The 19,890-nt window shown below is 37.0% G+C and overlaps 1 protein-coding gene across 2 annotated transcripts in view; it reads left to right on the top strand.

The window, feature by feature from the left end:
- The first annotated feature begins 2,311 nt into the window (after positions 1 to 2,311).
- Positions 2,312 to 19,890, top strand: part of TMEM154 (transmembrane protein 154) — an 84,773-nt gene continuing 67,194 nt past the window's right edge. For both annotated transcript variants that reach the window (XM_051963886.1, XM_051963885.1), the window contains exon 1: positions 2,312 to 2,459. In XM_051963886.1, coding sequence (XP_051819846.1) covers positions 2,381 to 2,459 — 79 coding nt within the window. In that variant the 5' untranslated portion in view covers positions 2,312 to 2,380. The remainder of the gene's footprint in view (positions 2,460 to 19,890) is intronic.

Below are 19,890 nucleotides of genomic sequence, written 5' to 3'. Positions count from 1 at the left end.
TTTTTTCCCCATTCTGTTGTTACTTATCCATTTATTTTTTGCTATTTTTTAGCTGTCATGTTAGGCAAACATATTTTATCAAGGGATGGTGCTAGGTCAAAACATCAACGTGCATGTTATAAATACATTAACAAACTTTTCATTCCATTACTCATCAACCTATTTCTTGGCGATGAACATTGTGATAAACAGTGACTAATGCAGTAGTAGTGAGCTAAGAAAAAACGAATTAAACTTAGGATGGAAGAATAACAGGTAAGACTTTGATTTTACACCAAGCAGAGTTCTAGAAAATGCTGACTTCACAAGTACTTTATAATGAAGTTAGCAAGCATTTATTCATCACCTACTATTATGTGTTAAGTTCTGGGATGCAAAGAAAAATTACTTGCCCTTGTAGTTTATATTCTTGGGGAGTGGGAAGGAAACCAACATGTACATATAATTTAAAACAAAATAAATGGAAAGTAATTTCAAGTGGAGGTTGGGGGAGCATAGAGCACCAAGAATGGGGAAAGCAGGACAGACTTCTTATAAGGTGACAGCTGAGTTGAACTTGGAAGGGAACTGGGGATTCTAAGAGGTAGGGAGGAGGGAGAATACCTCAAGCATGAGTGAAAATGCCTGTGAGAGGGCAGAGAGGCTGGAGGGAAAAATCTTACTAATGGAAAAAATAAAGACAGTTTGATGGGCATGTGGTTGGAAGGTAGAAGGGAAAGCATTGAGGGTGAGAGTGACACGTGAATATCAATCAGTCTTTCTCTGTTTGCCTGTCTCTCAACACAAACATTTTTGAGTGAATGCATTAGCAGATCTTAAGGAATTTTAGTAAAAATGAAGAAACTGAAGCCTCCACCTTTGTTTTCCTAGCCCTTGACTCTTATCTCCTGCCCAAATCCAGATAGGTACCGATAGAATATAACTCCAGTGTCTGGAGACTGGAAGACAGGAGAATCTTTTCATTGTATCATCTGGTCTATATTCTCCTGTGTATATGTTTTCTGCTTTCCATTTTGCTATTGAATTGGATAAATTGGTTTTTTTGATAATCACTGTTTGTGTTCATTGTGGCTCTGGTGGGAAAGGTTCAAACTTTGGTGATAATGGAGAAGTTTCCTTCTTCTCCCTAAACTAATCAGAAGTTAGCTTGAATTTGGAAATCACACTCTTCAGATTTATTATGTAATTCTCACCAAAGTGGAGAAAAGTAGAGAGAGAAGAGACTACAGATGTTTATTCTGTTTCTCTTTGAGCCACACAATGACATTCCCATTCTACATGTGGGAGAGAACCCTTGCCACATAAATCAAATTGATTGGGGTTTTAATCCAGTCTCATTTGGAGGTTGACAGGGTTTGAGAAATAAACTTTCAGCTAAAATGGAAGAAAGGAGAATTCTGAATCTCTTTCCTCCCAGCTCCCTCCCTCCTCCCCCCATGGATTCTCTCTGGAAAAGTAATTCTCAATGTAAATTAGTAGGACCTACTAAGAGAATAAAATTCTATTAAGAGGTACCCAAGAGCCACCAACACACATGAGCTTCATAAGATTATGGATATGAAACTGAAAGGAACTTTAGAATCTATCTAGTCCAAATCCTTCACTTTATAAATGGAGAAACTGAGGCAGAATTGACTTGTTAAGGTCACACAGGCTGATGCAGTGGATAGAGCACCAAGCCTGAAGACAGAAAGATCCATCATTTTTATGAGTTCAAATCCGGCCTCAGATACTTACTAGCTGTGTGATTCTGGACAAGTCACTTAACCCTGTTTGTCTCAGTTTCCTCTTTTGTCAAATGAGCTGGAGAAGGAAATGGCAGATGACTCAAAGTATCTTCACCAAGAGAACTCGAGATGGGGTCAGGAAGTGTTGGACTTGACTGAAGTGACTGAATATAACAATACACTTCACTGGAGGGGAGCAAATGTTTTTTTTTTTTTTTTCCCCACATTACTGCTGTTTCAAATGTATGTTGCCTATCTATTTTGTTGCTGAGTTTGGTGAAAAGTGGGCTCAGGAAATCTGGGCTACCAGCCCTGGGGATGGTTCAGGTCAAGAAGGTAGCATGAGCCTGGTGCAGGGTGCCTGGGACTAACCTCTGTAACTCTGACACTGCAGCCCAGTAGTGTAGGGGAGAAGCCTTTCCCAGAAACCCTGAGAAATCTTTCAGGGGAAAGCCATGCTGATTGAATCCCTGCTGTTTGAATAGCAAGCTTCTCTTTTGCAATCCTTTGCTGGTCTGACAGGCTCCTACAGAATTACATCACTTCCTAAAAACCCTCAAACACATCTCCTTCAGAAAGTGAGCCCTGACAAAAAAGCAGCAGGAAACAGGAAACGTTCAGGCTCCTGTGAGCTGGGAGCCCCACACAGCATCATGCCTGAGAGGGGCCAAGGTAACTTGAGGGCTCCCGGCTTCCTTCTCATCTTCTCTCTGCTGCTTGGGAAACACCGGGGTAAGTTACCTGCTGCCTTTGGAGTCTGATAGTTCAGGAGGCGAGGCTGGCAAGCCGGGTGCCTGAGGCTACAGAACTCTGCTGGGAGGGGGGGCGGGCACCACCCAGCAAACCTGAGCAAATCTCTCAATGGTCATGGGGGGGAGGGCGAAAGGGCGGGCTCCAGCTGCCGGCTCCTGTGGGCACCCTCCGTTCTCCTGTGCTCCCTTCTGCGGTCTGCTCATGCTCTTCTCTGGCAGGATATCTGACCCTCCTGGCACGATCTCCACTCTTGAAATGGCTGGGCCCCCATAATTTACTCAGTCTTAATGGGCACATTAAGAAGCCTGTAAAGCCTGGTGCAGCTCGGGGAAAGGAAGGGGGCAGCAGGCTGACACAGACTAGGAGCAAAGTGACTTTTAAACTGAAGGGATCTGAGACCCCCACCATGAGAAAGATAGGGCTTGTCACTTGTTGTCTGTTAAGTGAACCAGAGAGAAGACGGGAGTTTGTGTTGACTTCTCAGTAAGGAGCTGATTGGTGTGGGGAGAGGGAATGGAATCCACACTTGAGGGAAGCTCTCTGTATTTATTGGTCTTGTAACTTTGTAGAAGGATTCATTTGCATCCCCACCCTTAAAATCAATGTTGGTTGGATTTTTTTAAGAGTCAGGAATTGTATTTACATTGAAGATTTTCTCACAAAAGTTAGAACACTTAGATAATTTTGACTAGCATTTTCCATCTTCCTTCCTCTGTCAATGATTTTGTCTCTCTCTGTTTTTGTCTCTCTGGATTCTGCCTCTCTCTCTCTCTCTCTCTCTCTCTCTCTCTCTCTCTCTCTCTCTCTCTCTCTCTCTCTCTCCCTCTCTCTCTCCCTCTCTCTGTCTCTGTCCTTTTTCTGTTTTTCTCTCCATCTCCATCTCTTGGTCTCTCTTTCTCTCTCTATCTCTTCTTTGTCTGTCTGTCTCTTCATCTCTCTCTGTCTTTATGTTTCTATGTCTCTTCTCCATCTCTGTCTCTATCTCTCTGTCTCTGTGTTTTCTGCCTCTCTCTGTTTCTTTTCCTATCTCCATCTCTCTGTCTGTCTCTCTCTCCTTGTCTCTCTTTCTCTTTGTCTCTGTCTCTCTCTACTCTACTGTGTCTCTTTCCTTTAATCCCTCTTTCCCTCCCTCCCTTTCTCTTTCTCCCTTCCCCAATGGGATATACATAGATATATAACATAAATGTATGTTTGTGCATATGCATATATGTGTAGTCCTTAGAAATTTCTATCCATCATTGATCAATGTTTGTAAAAACAAAAAAATCTTCTTTGTGCCTAAAAGGGAGGCCAGAATGTGACATTTCAGTATTCCACACAAGGAGCAACAATTGATTTGTGTCCTTGACGGTAACCATGGGAAGCAGAATTGATCACAATTGCCTTCCTCTGTGGACCATAGACCGTATTTGCTGCACCTGCCCTTGGGTAAATAAAAACAAATCTCCTCTTGGTTACTGCCTGTGGAGATTGCCAGGGCAGTCTATGTGAGGAAAGAAGTGTTCTTATCCTGAAGGGATCCTAGGATTTGCACTTGGAAAGTTTATTGGAGCTCACATTAGTAAAGCAGTTGGTTGTTGGGAAAGAGTTCTAGATCTGGAATCAAGAATCTGAATTCAGCTCCTGCCCATTACTAGCTGTGTGACTTTGTATAAATTTCTTAATTTCTTTGGGCCTCAGTTTCTTTACCTGTAAAATGAAAAAGTTAACTTGGATGACCTCTGGGTCCCCTTGGAGCTCTAAATATATAATCTTATTTAAACTTCACATTCTAGAATTCTTCAAATTCTCACCTTTGGTAAGTAAAAATCTTGGTTCTTCTTGCACTCATCCCATTACACATCCATCACATATCTTTTTTAGATACACAGGGTCACAAAGCACTGCCCTTAGGATTGTTATAGAAAATTATCAATTATGATGGAAGGGGATGACTTATTTTTCCATTTGTAGAGACCCCAAGGTCTCTTTTTTCCACTGGCTTTCATGTTTTGGGGCATGAACCAGCTCATTAGCAACTCTACTAGAGGCTGGTAAAAGGAAGGAGAAGAAATGAGACTTAGACTGGCTATCCCATTGGTTCCTTCATAGCAATATTTTTATTATAAAGATTTAGTAAGAAGTTGAGGCTGTGTGCAGCATGATAATTGTGGAAATATGTATAGAAGAATTGCACATGTTTAACATTTATTGGAGTTCTTGCCCCCTAAGGGAAGGGATGGAGAGAAGGGAGGGAAAAAATTTGGAATACAAGGTTTTGCAAGAGTGAAAATTATCTATGCATATGTTTCGAAAAGAAAAAGCTTTAATAATACAAAAAAAAAAAGAAAAAAAATTAAAGCTGGTGATTGAAATGAATTTGAGGAAATCATCTGTGGGTTTTATTTCTTGAATCAAAAGGTTGTGGAGAAATTACAAATTATCTAGTCTACCTTTCAATTTTGCAGATCAGAAAAATGAGGCCCAAAGGGACACTTTAGTGTGGGGTTTAAATTGAGATTTCTGGGTCCAAAAGTCTCCCATTGTATTCAGGGCTACCTCCTGATCTATATCTAGCCACTAGACTCAGATGGCTCTAGATGAGAAGATGAGGCAGGTGACCTTGCACAGCTGTCCCTCTCTTAAATCCAATTCACTTGCATGTCATGTCATCACCTCCTTGATGTTGTGGTCCTCTTCAAGATTGAAGGAAAAACAACTATCTTCCTTGCACAATCGGTAACAATTGAACACAAGAGTTTCTGCTAAGATTTCCTTAACCCATTGACTTCTTAAATCAAGGACTGATACTTTTCTGGACCAGGTCTTCTCACAGAGAAGTAGGAAATATAGATTACTAAGTTTCATGGAGTGTGGTTCCTGGAATCATGAAGTCTTAGGCTCAAGTGCCTGGAATCAGGAAGTCTTGGGTTCTCACATTAGCTGTGTAATCATGGACAAGTTAATTCTCTGAATCTCAGTCTGCACTGGTATCTCCCAAGTTGTGGAAGGATGTAGCCAGCATAACATATTCTTATTAAATATTTTTTCCAATTACATGTAAAAATCATATTAACATTATTTTTTTAATTGAGTTGCAAATTATTTCCTTTCTTTCCTCCCTTCCCCCTCCCTGAGACATCAAGCAATTTGATATAAGTTATACATGTGCAGTCATGCAAAACATATTTCCATATTAGTCATGTTGTGAAAGAAAAAACAGACTGAAAAAACTTCCCAGAAAAAATAAAGTTAAAAAAGTAGGTTTCAATCTACATTCAAACTTCATTAGATCTTTCTCTGGAGATAGATAGCATTATTCATCATAAATCTTTTGGAATTATCTTAGATCATTATATTGCTGACAATAGCTAATCATTCATAGTTGATCATTGTTAGAATACTGCTGACACTGGGTATAGCATTCTCTTGGCTCTTCTCACTTCATTTTAAGTTCATGTAATCAGACTTTTCTAAAATTCAGGTTTTTCCATTTTGCTCATATTTCTTATAGGACAATTATTCCATCAAAACCCTATATCACTTGTTTGTTAGTCATTCCTCAACTGATGGGCATCTCCTCAATTTCTAATTCTTTGCTAGCACTAAAAAACACTGCTATAAATATTTTTGTACATATATGTACTTTCCCTTCTTAAAAAAAAAAAACAAAAAAACACAGAAAACTTGTGGAGTACAGACCCAGTAGAGGTGCTGTTGGGTTAGAGTTTTATTTCCCTTTGAGCATAGTTCCAAACTGCTCTCCAGAATGTTTGGATCAGTTCACAACTCCACAAACAGAGCATCAGTGTCTCAATTTTCATATCCCCTCCAACATTTATAATTTTTATTTTCTGTCATAATAGCCAAAATGATAGGTATGAGGTGGTACCTCAGAACCATGTTCATTTTAATTTCTCTAATCAGTATTGATATAAAGTATTTTTTTCATATGATCATAGATGGCTTTGATTTCTTCTTTTGAAAACTCACTGTTCATATTCTTTGACTCTTTATCAATTGAAGAATGACTTTTATTTTTTTATATATAAATTTGACTCAATTCTCTATGTATTTGAGAAATAAGACTTAGAGAAATTTGATATAAAATTTTTTCCTGAGCAAATTTTTATTCTGTTTTTTTAGTTCACTTTGCTATCTGTTTTTGTTTTATGGATGAAGTCATTTCATTCACATTCACAGTTATGATTACTGTCTTTTTTCCTCCATCATACTTTCCCCTTGTTTATTCTTCTTTCTCTCTCTCCTTCTACATTGTCTTTTCTCAAAAGTGTTTTGCTTCTGACCATTATCTCCCCAAATCTGCCCTTTCTTCTATCAATTCCCCTCTAACACCACTCTTTTTTCTCCCCACTTTTCTTATCTTCTTCCTCTTCTACTCCCCTGTAGGCGTGTGTATATCATTCCCTCTGAGTCAATTCTGATAAGAATAAAGTTTCAAGCATTGTCCCCTCCACATCCCCCTCCACTAGCAAAGCTCTATCATGTGAGATAATTTACTCCATTCTACCTTTCCCTTCTTCCTTCTCTCAGAGCATTCCTATTTCTTACCTCTTAATTTTACTTTTTAAGGTACCATCCTATCATACTCAACTCATCCTCATAGTTCTGTCTATACATACTTTTTCTAACTGCCCTAATAATGATCAGATCCATTGGAGTCAAACTTCCTGTTCAGCTCTGATTTTTCATTAGGAATTCTTGAAAATCCTCTATTTCATTGAATATCCACATTTTCTCTAGAAGGATTATATTCAGTTTTGCTGGGTAGGTGACTTTTGATTGTATTTCTAACTTCTTTGCCTTGTGAAATATCATATACCAAGCCCTCTGATCCTTTAATGAATAAACTGTTAAATCCTTTGTAATTCTGACTGTGGCTCCATGATATTTGAATTGTTTCTGGTTGCTTGCAGTATTTTCTCCTTGACCTGGTTGCTTTGTAATTTAGTTATAGTGTTTCTGGGAGTTTTCATTTTGAGATCTCTTTCGGGAGGTGATTGATGAATTCTTTTTATTTATATTTTACCCTTTGATTCTAGGATATAAATGAAGCTTTCCTTAATATTTTCCTGAAATATTATGTCCAAGCTCTTAAAAAAATACAGCTTTCCAGTAGTCCAATGATTCTTAAATTATCTCTCCTGGATCTATTTTCCAGATCACTTGTTTTTCTAAGGAGATAATTCACATTTTCTTTTTTTATTCATTCTTTTGATTTTGATTTTGTTTTTTCTTGATTTCTCATGGAGTTGTTAGTTTTCACTTACTCAATTCTAATTTTTAAAGAATTATTTTCTTAAGATGCTCTAAATTACCATTGATCAGAGAAATGCAAATTAAGACAACTCTGAGGTACCACTGCACACCTCTCAGATTGGGGGATGACTGGAAAAGATAATGATGAATGTTGGAGGGGATGTGGGAAAACTGGGATACTAATACGTTGTTGGTGGAGTTGTGAACTGATCTAACCATTCTGGAGAGCGAGTTGGAACTCTAATCAAAGGATTATCAAACTGTGCATACCCTTTGACCCAGTAATGTTTTTACTGGGCTTATATCCCAAAGAGATCATAAAGGAGGGAAAAGGACCCACATGTGCAAAAATGTTTGTGGCAGCCCTTTTTGTAGTGGCAAGAAACTGGAAACTGAGTAAAAGCCCAACAGTTGGAGAATGGCTGAATAAGTTATGATATGTGAATGTTATGGAATATTATTATTCTATAAGAAATAATCAGCAGAATGATTTCAAAGAGGCCTGGAGAGACTTAATGAACTTTTTTTCTGCCACCCAACTGTGATCAAGGTCCCTGCTCAGGTTAGTGTTCTTTACCCTCAGACTGTGATCCAGAACCTCATATGGGAAATGCAATAATGTCTTGAATCCACTGTCAGTAAAGGGTCTCATGTAATCTCCTTCTGACCAATTATACCTCCGCCTGAATGTTTGTGGGCTCCAGGAGAGTTCTGGGAGCTACCACTGTCACTACAGATTCAGTCACCCCAAGCCTATTGCTGGCTTCCCAGGGTATGATCTAAGCTGAACTTCCCTCCACTCCTACCTCAGTGAGACAGACCTTTCTTACTGACCTTCTAAATTATCTTGGATTGGAAATTTTTTTCTTCCCAAGTTTTTGTTGGTTTTGCCTCTCCAGAATTAATTTGAAGTTTTATTTTAAAGCTGTTTTGGGGGGTGGTATTTGGGACAACTTAGATGACTCCTTGCTTTTATATTTCCATCTTGGTTTCACCTCTCTTGTGTATGACCTATTCTTGATACATTATCTTTCAATACCATCCTGATCTTTATAAAAGAACATCAAATCTAGCTGCTAAAACTTAATTTCTTTTCTTGATTCTCTGAGAAATTCTAGAAATGCCCATTCTGTTTACTTAGATGACTTCTAACTATAGTTTAATATCAGAATCATCACTATTTGGGACATGAGATTGATAACCAAAGATCTTGGGAAAATTTTTAAAAAAATAATAGAGTTTTACTGTTCCACTTTGGTGTTTTTGATACTTCTGGATCTGGATGCTGCCCCCCTCTAAACCAGAAGGTTCTTAATTTATGGTTCATGAAATTGTTTTTTTTAAAACATGATTTGAAAACAAATCCTTTGTAATTCTGTATTTTCTTTCATAAATTTAAAAATGTGATCCTGAGAAGCTGTTCACGGGTTTCGTTGGATTATCAAAAGAGTCTGTAACACAAATGAGATTAAGAAGAGGGGTCTATAAAGCACTGTTTCTTTTCTTTTCTTTTCTTTTCTTTTCTTTTCTTTTCTTTTCTTTTCTTTTCTTTTCTTTTCTTTTCTTTTCTTTTCTTTTCTTTTCTTTTCTTTTCTTTTCTTTTCTTTTCTTTTCTTTTCTTTTCTTTTCTTTTCTTTTCTTTTCTTTTCTTTTCCTCAATGACTTTTAGCTAGCTTTATTGCAACTGAGATAGAGCCAAATTTTTTTTTCTGCTACTTAGTGCAAAATGGTGAATTTCACCCAAATCTCACAGCTCTCCACTCATAAACCATGAGTGGGCTGGGTCAATCTGTCTGGATACTGTTAGTTGCCTAACAGTTCAGGGATTTTTTCTAGAGATGGACCACACCCTGTCCTTCTGTTCTAACTCAATTCCAGTTAGATGGTACAATGTGTAGAATGCTGGACTTGAAGACAGAAAGAGCTGAATTTTAATCCCTCCTCATACATTTACTTATTGTATGACCCTGGGCAGTCTTTCAAAGCCTCAATTTCCCCCATATGTAAAATAAGAAGTGGGGGGGGGATTGGACTCAATGTCCTATAAGGCCTCTTCAAGATCTAGATCCATGATCCTATAAATCTTTTCCACAGAACACTGGTTGAGGAGCTTAGTTAAGTATCAGATCATTCTTAGTGAAAAGGACTTCCATAGGATGCTTGGGCTGACTCTAGGGCTAGCTACCTTAATCTTTAAGTCTACAATTGGCTACATCTGGACTGATCAGAAGCATATTGGATTGAATTTAGGCACATAGTGCTGATCTTCAACTCTTGTGTATCTTTGGGGCAATCAGAGAATACACTCTCTTTTTGGGATTTTCATGACCATTAAACTGCTTTGAGCTGATTGAAGCCACAATAATAGGAATGCCCTTTTCATTGTTCCTCTGGACGCTTCCAAGCCCTCTACCTGCTTATGAGGTTCTGAAGCTTGACTCATGGTGACTCACTAGGAAACACCAGTTTTGATTCATGTTTTTTCTCCTTACTTCTTAAAGCTAGATCCAGGCTATACCTAAAAGGCCCATTAGTTCCAGTGACAGAACTTCTAGATAGCAACTCCCAAGGTGGAGCCAAAACCAGACTGGCCTCTCATGATGGGAAGTGCGGCTGCTGCTCAGCCCAGTCATGCTTCTGTTTGTCAGTTCATGTCAGCTCCTGGGAATAGATCCCAGCTTGAAAGGAACACCCTGGGACTGCTATCTTTGCTAACATAAGAATAGTTGGTAGGTCTTATTGGTAATAGGATTGGCTTTTTGGGAAGTGGGGTGGAAATGGAGATTTTTGTGGTACTTGCTGTGTGAGAGTACCAGGTCATTTAATGGAGGTCTACCAGGTTTATAGAGGGGCAGTCAAGAACAAGGACTGTTTCCCTAACTGAAAAATGTGGAGTTTGAGCTAGACAATCACTAAAATCTTTTCTAACGACTGAATAGCTACTCATCAATTGGAGAATGGTTGAATAAGAAATGATCAACAGGATAATTTAAGAAAAAACTTGGAACACCAGGTTTTGGAAGGGTGAATGTTGAAAACTATCTATGTATGTGTTTTGAAAATAAAAAGCTTTATAAAAAAAAAAGAACATAAACTTCAAAAAATGGCAAAAATTAAAAAAAATCTTTTCTAAATCCAAGTGGCATTTTATGACACTAAGTGGGACACTGCTCAGAGATAAACTTAACCCTTTATGCCATAGGTTCCTTTGTAAATGTTATATATTGATTTGCTTATAAATGTTCTATTTTATAGCATTTTGCACAATGCTTGCCCACAGTAGGCAGTTAATAAATACTTTTTGTCCAATTCAGATTTTTCTCATGAAAATTTAAAAATTTTATCTTCCATTTTGGAATTTCATCTCTTTGTAACTCTAATCTAAGCTCAGACTATCTTTCTGGCTTTCTACACATTGTTTCCCTGAATTCCAACTAAAGTGCTCTACTTGCTGTCCCTCAAGTTCAAAATCCCATTTCTTGCCACCATTTCTTTGCACAAGGTGTGTCTGGAGTATACCAACTCCTCCCTTCTACCTCTGAGAATCCTTAGCTTCCTTCAAGACTCACTGACCTTGAGTGCCACCTCCTAGGAAAATTTTCCTTATTCCCCTCCTTCTTAGTGGTCTCTCCCTCCTTAAATGATCATCTTTAGGATCTATAATCACAGAGTTAGATATGAAACATTTGAGCTTATGTAGTCAATACTCTGTTTTTACAAAGGATCATGTATCTATTTATATGCTGGATCTCTTCACTCAATCATAATTTCCCTGAGGGCAGAAATTTTGTTATTTTTCCTTTGTATTCCTAGCATTTATTAAAACATCTTACATGTAGTAGGTATTTAATAAATGCTTGTTATATTGAATTGAATCAGATGCATTTACTACCAAGAAGGTTCAAGTTCTGGGAGAGCATGATGAATGGTGACATAATGTCCACGGTACACTCGCCTTTCATATGATTGTGAACATCTCTGGGTCATTTCCAGATCCAGGCTAAGAGTGTAGAGGAAAGGGCATAGGACTTGGAATCAGAAGATTCCTTGTGTGACCTTAATAAGTCATTTTACTTCTCTGAACAACAATTAGATAAATGTTGATTAAGGGATCGTGGTTGATTATGTTCAAATGATAAGCACTATGGCTCATGGGCTCATAAGAAATAAAGAGGTTTGGCTATCGCTCAATCTCAGATCATAAAACTTAGGATGCAGTAGGAGAATCAAGATACAAACACAAATATAAGGCAGCGTAAGATAATGGGGAGAGTGCTGTCCTGGGAGTCAGTAATATTTGCATTCAAGTGTATCAAGTCACCTAACTTCTCATTGACTCTGACAACTAAGAGTATAAGTTGTAGAACAAGTATTGATCTTCATTAATAAAAGGGAATTTCCTTACCCAAAGTTCCCCATACAAAATAATAGAATCCCTCTCCAAAGAAAATGTGGAATAATTATGATAAATGTATTAGAGTTACAAAGCAATTTTGAGAGAATTTTTTTTACCAAGGACCTCCCCTCTTCACCCCCCCCCCAAAGTCTACCCCTCTTCCAAAGAAAATGGTAGATAATGATAATATTTAGTATTATATGATAAATATATTAGAGAGTTGTGAAGTAATGTGCTTTGTAAAGTCTGAGAAAAAAGTTGATAAGTCTTCCTGGAAGAGGTATATTCCATTTGAGTTAGAATTTAAAGGAGAGATAGAAATTCATAGACTGCTTTTGGTGCTAACTCTGCTAATTAATGTTCTTTCAGCAAACTGCTTATTATCAAAAATTGGACTTTCTAGACTTCTACCACCTTTGTTTAAAAGCTATTTTGCTAGAAGATCACTTTCATAGCTATCATATAATCATGATTTAGTTGCTCCTAATTGATTTGGGAGATACCCTGGATGACTCAACCAAGAGTATTTGATTATGGAAATAGATGTTTCTGCCCACCATGCAGGGGTCTTCAAACTAAGCAACTGAGGATGATTATTCCCCTCACTCAGGGCTATGAAGTTTCTTTATTTAAAGGCCCACCAAACAAAGTTTTTGTTTTTACTATAGTCCAGCTCTCCAACAGTCTGAGGGACAGTTTAAAAAATTTGAGGACCCCATGAGAGCATGGGTTCTTAACCTGGAGTCCGGGAACGCCAAAGTAGGACATGAATCTGGATGAGAAAAATCACATCTTTATTTTGAAATTTAAATCTTTTAATTATGAATTTTTAAAAACAATTTTCCTAAAAAGGGATTTATAGGCTTCTCCAGCCTATCAAAGGGATCCATATATAAAATAGCCAAAATGGTTTAAAAATCCTAGTCTGAAGATTCTTGCCTTCTTTTAACGTCTGCTTATCAACTGTAACCATCAATTTATTTTTGATGTTCAAAGGAAGTTCAGTCACATGAAGAGCTGATATTTTAATAGCTCAGAACATTGTGTCTCATTGCTTTGCATGTCCATTTGTTGTCTCTCAAAATATCCTGGTGCAGTAGGGAGTATAAGTATTATTTATCTCTATTTTACAATTAAGCCAACCTGGACATAGAGTTGCTATTTGAATTGTCAAGTCCACATAGTTACTATTTGAGGCTGAAAAAAGACTGAAACTCAGTTCTTCAGATAACCTAAGTTCAATGATCTTCTTACTATAAACTCTGCCTCACATTGCCCTGTAATAGATCATATGGGAGGGTACAAAGAATAACTAGAGAATAAGAGATAAAAGAATAAAGCTACCTTAAGGCATCTGATCAAAATGATCAAATTTCAGATGGCTTTCAGACTAATAAAAGATCTACCCCAAAAGGCAATTGAAATAAAAATCTTAGTTGTTTTTTTTTTTTTTTTTTTTTTAAGAATCTCACAAGTTCTTTAACTGCAATTATATTAGGTGAATATAATGAAGATATATATAACCATTTCGTAAGAAATGGTGAAAGGGATGGTTTCAAAGAAACCTAGGAAGACGTGTATAATCTGATATGAATGAAAAGAGAACAATTTATACAATAACAGCATTGTAAAAACAAAGAATAACTAATCTTGGGTCTAAGAAGACCAATCGTGATTGAAGCATGCGACCTACCTACTAACAGAGAGGTGATAGACTCAAGGTGTACAGACAATGTGGTGGTTGTTCCTGGGGTTTTGTTTTTCTTTTTCAGTGATGGGGAGTATTTTTTAGTTCATTAATAAAATACAATTTAATTTTAGAAAAGTTTAAATTTACTTTTTATGTATGGTTTCTGTGCTTTATATCCAAGGCCCATTCCAGCTAAACATTAAGTCTGTCTCAATTAAGTAATTTGCTATTGCTTAATGTGATGTAATTATTAAGCAATATGATGGCTTTCTAGAAATCATATATGATATAACCATTGAGAATGTTTTCAAATTCAATTCCCCCCCTAAATCTTACCCAAAATTACCAAAAAAAAAAAATAAGTATGATTAGAGAGCGTAATAATGTGGTGGAAATTTGCAAGATTTTCGAATTGGTGATAATTTTTGCTTAACAAGATTTGAAGAAAAAAAGGGATTCCTCTTTTGTAGACCAATAGTATTTGTACATTGATGACAACACAATAATGATAGTGACTGGCTTTTATATAGTTAAGGCTTGTTACATATGTTAGGTAAATAATTATCATTTAGTCTTTACTGACACTCTTATGAGGGTGATACAATTTAATTTTTAAAAATTAATTATTTTTCAATGAACAAAAATCAAGTTTTTCTCTATTTTTCCCATCCCTTCAAACAAACAAAATCCCTCTAACAACCACAGCATTGGCTCTGCATTTTAAGTCTCTCAGCTTTCTGTCAAGAGGTAAGAGCATTCCTTAATAGCAATCAGTCCTTTTCTAATCATGGTTGGCCATTATATTAAAGTTTTTAAAGGTTTCAATATTATTTATTTTTACAATTTTGTTGTTGTTATTATATCAATTGCTCTACTTGTTGAACTGATGAGGAATCGGGTCTAGAATTAAATGAGTTGCCTAAAGTCACCCGATTACTAAGTGTATAAAGAAGGATTTGAACTCCATTTTACTCATTTCCAGATCCAAGAGACCATATATTATATCACACTGCCTGTCTAGTATTATACCATTATATCTCATAGTTACTACAATGATTCATCTGTTGTTTTCCTGGGCCAGATCATAATCATTTTGACAGTGTAATGGAACCAGTGATATTTTTTAAAATTTCTTTTTCTTTTCAGTTAAATCATTCTTTTTATTCTAGAGGAGGTTTTTTTTTTTTTTTTGGTTCTTCTTTTCTCCTTTCCTCTAGGATGTTATCTTAGCCCTTGGCTTGTGTCACGGGTCATTAATCACTTATCTAGACTAGCTTGTTTATCCCAATCACTTTAGAGAAGTGACTTTTTCTTCTTTCCTTTCTTAAACTTTGAGAAGAAGCAGGTAACTGTATTTCACATTGGCCTGTAGACTGCAGCCTTCAGACCCTCTTGTTTGGCTGTGTGGAGCAGGTATCAATGGAGGGAATTATGCCAAGGCTGGACTAGAGACCTTAATCTCGGTCCCAGCTTGGCCACTAACTTTGCGACCCGGGGCAAGTGCTTATTTCCACTTGTGGAAAAACTGAAAGACAATTTCTCACAGAGATGTGGAGGTAGAAAATAAGTAAGTTGGTGGGCACAGAAACTAAAAACAGAAGATGCTACAGTTTTAAAACCAGATCTTTATAATGGAAGAAAAGGGGGAATTTAATTTAAATGGCTAGTATTACAGGGGGAAGGGAGGAGAGAATGAGGAAGTTAACACCCTGTATGTAAGAAACCATTTCTTGAGAGCTCAGTTATCTCATGTATAAAATGAAGATAGTAATAACTAAACTTCCTGAAGGCAGAGAGCTTGAATCACATGATATTTTGTGGTCCTCAAGCAAGAAACCAATGCACGTGTTGCCCTTAGAAGGGGCCAGGGGGACAGGCTCAGCCCCATACAGGCTCCATGGGATGGCCTGTACTACAGACAGAAATTTGTATAGTTTTTAAGAGAGGCCATAAAGAGCAAAGGATGTGGGTACTCCTTGGAGTCAGGAGGACTTGGATTCAAGTGATTCTTTTGAGGGGCTGGCCAAGTGATGTAATCTCTCTAAGGCAGTACAATTATAAAACAGCTTCAGTATTGGTAGAGAAAATTTCCTCACTGGAAGTCTTTTATACTTACGAAATCACAGATCTCAACAACAACAAAAATTTTTTTTAAGGCTTTTAATTCATTTTTGTATAGAGGAAAGGAAGGAGGATTGTTTAACAGAGCTAAGACTCTTGGGTTAGGATGACTCAAAGTGGTCTGAGAGAAATTTCCCATCAAAAATCCATAGCAACTGAAAAAAGAGAATGATAGAGCTGGAAGAAACCTTAGGGACAATCTGAGGTTTTTACATCTGTATTTTATAGAAGGAGAAGCTTATTGAGGCCCAAAGGGACTTGGTTACTTGGCTAAAGTCATGTGGCTGGTTAGTGGCAAAATAGCAGCTAGTTCCCAACCCAACTCGCCACTTTCCAAGAGAATATCTGTGTTGCCTTGACACACATATCAGTTTTTTCCCCAAAATTTGTGTTCTAAACTCATTGATCATTGTGAATGTGTGTTCCCCCATCTCCTGCCACTGTGCATAAATCTAATATCAAAATGGTGTTCTCTTAATGGGATACAAAAATGAAAGACTAAAGTAGGGAACTGCTTCCTTAAAAATGTCAGAGCTAATTGTCCCTTAAGACTGTTTTCCTAGCCCATCATCTGTCCCCAAGATGGAATACAGAGAGTAAAAGAGATCACCACAGGTATTTTTATCTATTATTCCCCCAGCATCAGTCATGACACACTCTAGCTGTGTCAAGTCAATGATTGTATTTAAAATATACTCTCTGTTAATAATTTCCTTATTAACACTTTCTGAGGTAAGCAGTCTTTTTATAGGTCTCCAAATATAGTTATCATTATTGGGCAGTTAGAACACTTCTGGTATCAGGTGTTAGCCTTCTTTATATCTGTGTAATTGTCTTGATTTATTCCTCATGTATTTCCTCAAATAAATGTGAATAAAATGAATGTAGGTTGAAAGATGGGATTGATCTTTACTCATATTAATTAGTGATTTTGCTTGTCTGACTATGTAAGACCAAAAACAGGATTTCAAGGGAAAAATCATTCATTCTTCCAGGAGAAAAACAATCCTCTCCAATGCCTGAAATTGTCCCATAAATGTGTTAAATGGTCCTTTCTTCTTCTGAATTATTTTTAAATTCAAGTAGTCCCTTTGGAAAGGAATTGTATAAAGCTAACAAATGTTTATTGAGACTTACTAGATACAAAGAACCATGTTCTCTGCTGATCTGCACTGTAGACTTATATCTTGAAGTCCCTCCATTTTATAGAAGTGAAAGCTGATTTCAGAAAAGTTAAATGACTTCGCCAAATTCACACAGGTAATGAGTGACAAAAGTGGAATTGGAAATCATTTTTCTGACTTCAAAGCTAGCTTTTTTGATTCTCTTGGAATTTATAATTGATTAGAGGAGCTAAGACATGACAACATACAACTATAACAGTAGATGAGAAGCACAATCAAGTTACTATGAGAATTCAAGAAAGGAAAGAACACTTACTATAGGAAAGGAGGATCAAAGTAAGACTTCACAAAAAAAAAAATGGCTTTTGTCCTCAGCCTCAAAGGAGAAGCAGTGGATCCAAAGAGATGAAGAAAGAGAGCAAGCATTGGAAATAACAGCTAAAATGAGATGGAAATGGAAAAACAAGTAGTATAGTTTCACTAGATAATAGCACTTTTAAAAAAAGGGTTTTTTGTTATACATGTACATTAATTTTTTTTTACATATTTCTTTATGAATCACGTTGGTAGAGAAAAATCAGAACAAAAGGGAAAACCACAAGAGAAAAACAAACAGAAGAAAAAAGAAAAAGAAAAGGGAACATGACATGTATTGATTTACTTTGTCTCCATAGTTCACTCTATACAGGCAAATGGCGTTTTTCCATAAATAGTTTATTGAGATTGCCTTGGATCATTGAACTGCTGAGAAGAACCAATCCTGCCATAGCTGATCATCACACAGTCTTGTTACTGTGTACAATGTATTTGTGGTTCTGCTTGTTTTGCTCAGCATCAGTTTGTGGAAATCTTTCCAGGTCTTTCTAAAATCAACTTGTTCATCATTTTTTATAGAATAATAATATTCCATTACTTTCATATGCCATGACTAATTTGGCCATTGCCCAATTGATGGGCATCTACTCATTTTCCAATTCTTTGCCACCCTAAAAAAAAAGCTGCTACAAAAAAGTTGCACATGTGGGTCCTTTTCCCTACTTTATGATTTTTGGGGGATACAGACCTAGTAGTAACAGTCCTGGTTCAAAGGATATGCACAGTTTTATAGCCCTTTGGTCATAGTTCCAAATTGCTTTCTAGTTAGTTGGATCATTTCACAACTCTACCAACAATGCATTAATGTTCCAGATTTCCCACATCCTCACATTTGGGTGATAACATATTGACTGGATAATACCACAGGCAAGGGAGTAATGCGAGTTTGGGGCCCAATTGGGAGAAGCCTTGAATGACTGGCTAAGGACTTGTGATTTGACTATTCCTAGTATCTCCGTATGTCCTAGTATCTCAGAGGAGGAAAAGAACTTCCAAATCACTGGCCATCTCATCCAGGCCTGAACAAGAACCCCATAACCATCATCTTCAGTGTCCCTACATCTTTGCTTAAAAGGGGATCTTACCCCCTTCCAAGGCAACTCATTCTACTTTTGGATAGCTCTGGTTGACCGGCAATTTTTTCCTTTTGGTAGAACCTGAATCTGCCATTTTAAAAATTATACTCATGACTTTGGTCTGGACTCTGGGACTGAGACACACTTCTTATCCCTTTTCTACATGATATTTCTTTAGTTATTTGAGGGCCCCTCTAGAATCTCTTAGGAAAATTAATCTGATATCAGAATAAAAGACTGGAATCGAGACACTGCTGGTAGAAAGGTCATTTCCTAAGCTATAGTCCAGCCAGAGCTAATGAGGGTAATTATAACAACAACAGATCTTTACAGAGCCTTTTGAATATACAACATGATCTGAATGTCTTGAAATGTTATTATGTTGTAAGGGATCAAATGGAGAATCAGAGGATTTTGGTTTTTTATTGTTGTTGTCCTAATATGTACATTAAAATATGTATATGGAGCATTTAAATTTAGAAAACATTAAAAATCGAGAGAAAAATGACAAGAAACTCAACCCCCCTCCCACAAAATACATAATATGTCCCAAAATTCTTAAGGCAGTTTTAATCTTTAGTAGCTTATTGTCTATAATAATATAATGGCTGTATTATCTCATTTGACCAAGTTATTGCCTTTCATTATATCCCTGGTGCTTGGCACCAAGCATTAATAAATGCTTGTTGTTGACTGATTCAGGTAATTAAGGTGAAGAATAGTCTTTGAACCCAGGTACCTCTAAGTCTGATGGCACTTTATTATACCATTTATTAGCTCACTAAGTGGAAATCTAAAATGTGATGCTGGAAGAGGATGCTGAATTTAGAGTAAAGGATCTTGGTTCAACCTCCAGACCTGCCATGTATACCTGAGTAATCTTGGTGGAGTCACTCTGAATTTCAATTCCCTCATTTGTAAGATTAGAAAATTGGATTAGATGCCTTCAAAGATCAGTTCCTGCTCTAAGTCCATGATCCCAAACATCATCTTGAAAAGAAGTTTAGGAAGTTATTTTCTTTAGCAACAGGAGAAGCAGATCAGTCTTTCCTACGCTTGTTAGTTTATTAGTATTATTTCCCTTTAATTAGCAGAATAGTGCCTGGACCTGTGATTTCACTGTTGTAGAGAACTTCCAGGGATGGAAACTCTCGCCACCAAGACTTTCCTCTGCAATTCATCTCTTTGGAATTACCTATAACATTGAAACAATAAGTGAGGGTGGCTATGTGACACCATAATGCATAAAGCACTAGGGATCAGGAAAACATTTTCTGAGTTCAAATCTGGCCTCAGCTGTGTGACTGTAAATAAATCACTTAATTCTGTTTATCTCAGTTTTCTCATCTATAAATGAGCTGAAGAAGGA

Source organism: Antechinus flavipes, chromosome 6 (genome assembly GCF_016432865.1).
Source record: "Antechinus flavipes isolate AdamAnt ecotype Samford, QLD, Australia chromosome 6, AdamAnt_v2, whole genome shotgun sequence".
Taxonomy (NCBI): Eukaryota; Metazoa; Chordata; class Mammalia; order Dasyuromorphia; family Dasyuridae; genus Antechinus; species Antechinus flavipes.
This window is presented reverse-complemented; position numbering and strand designations above follow the sequence as displayed.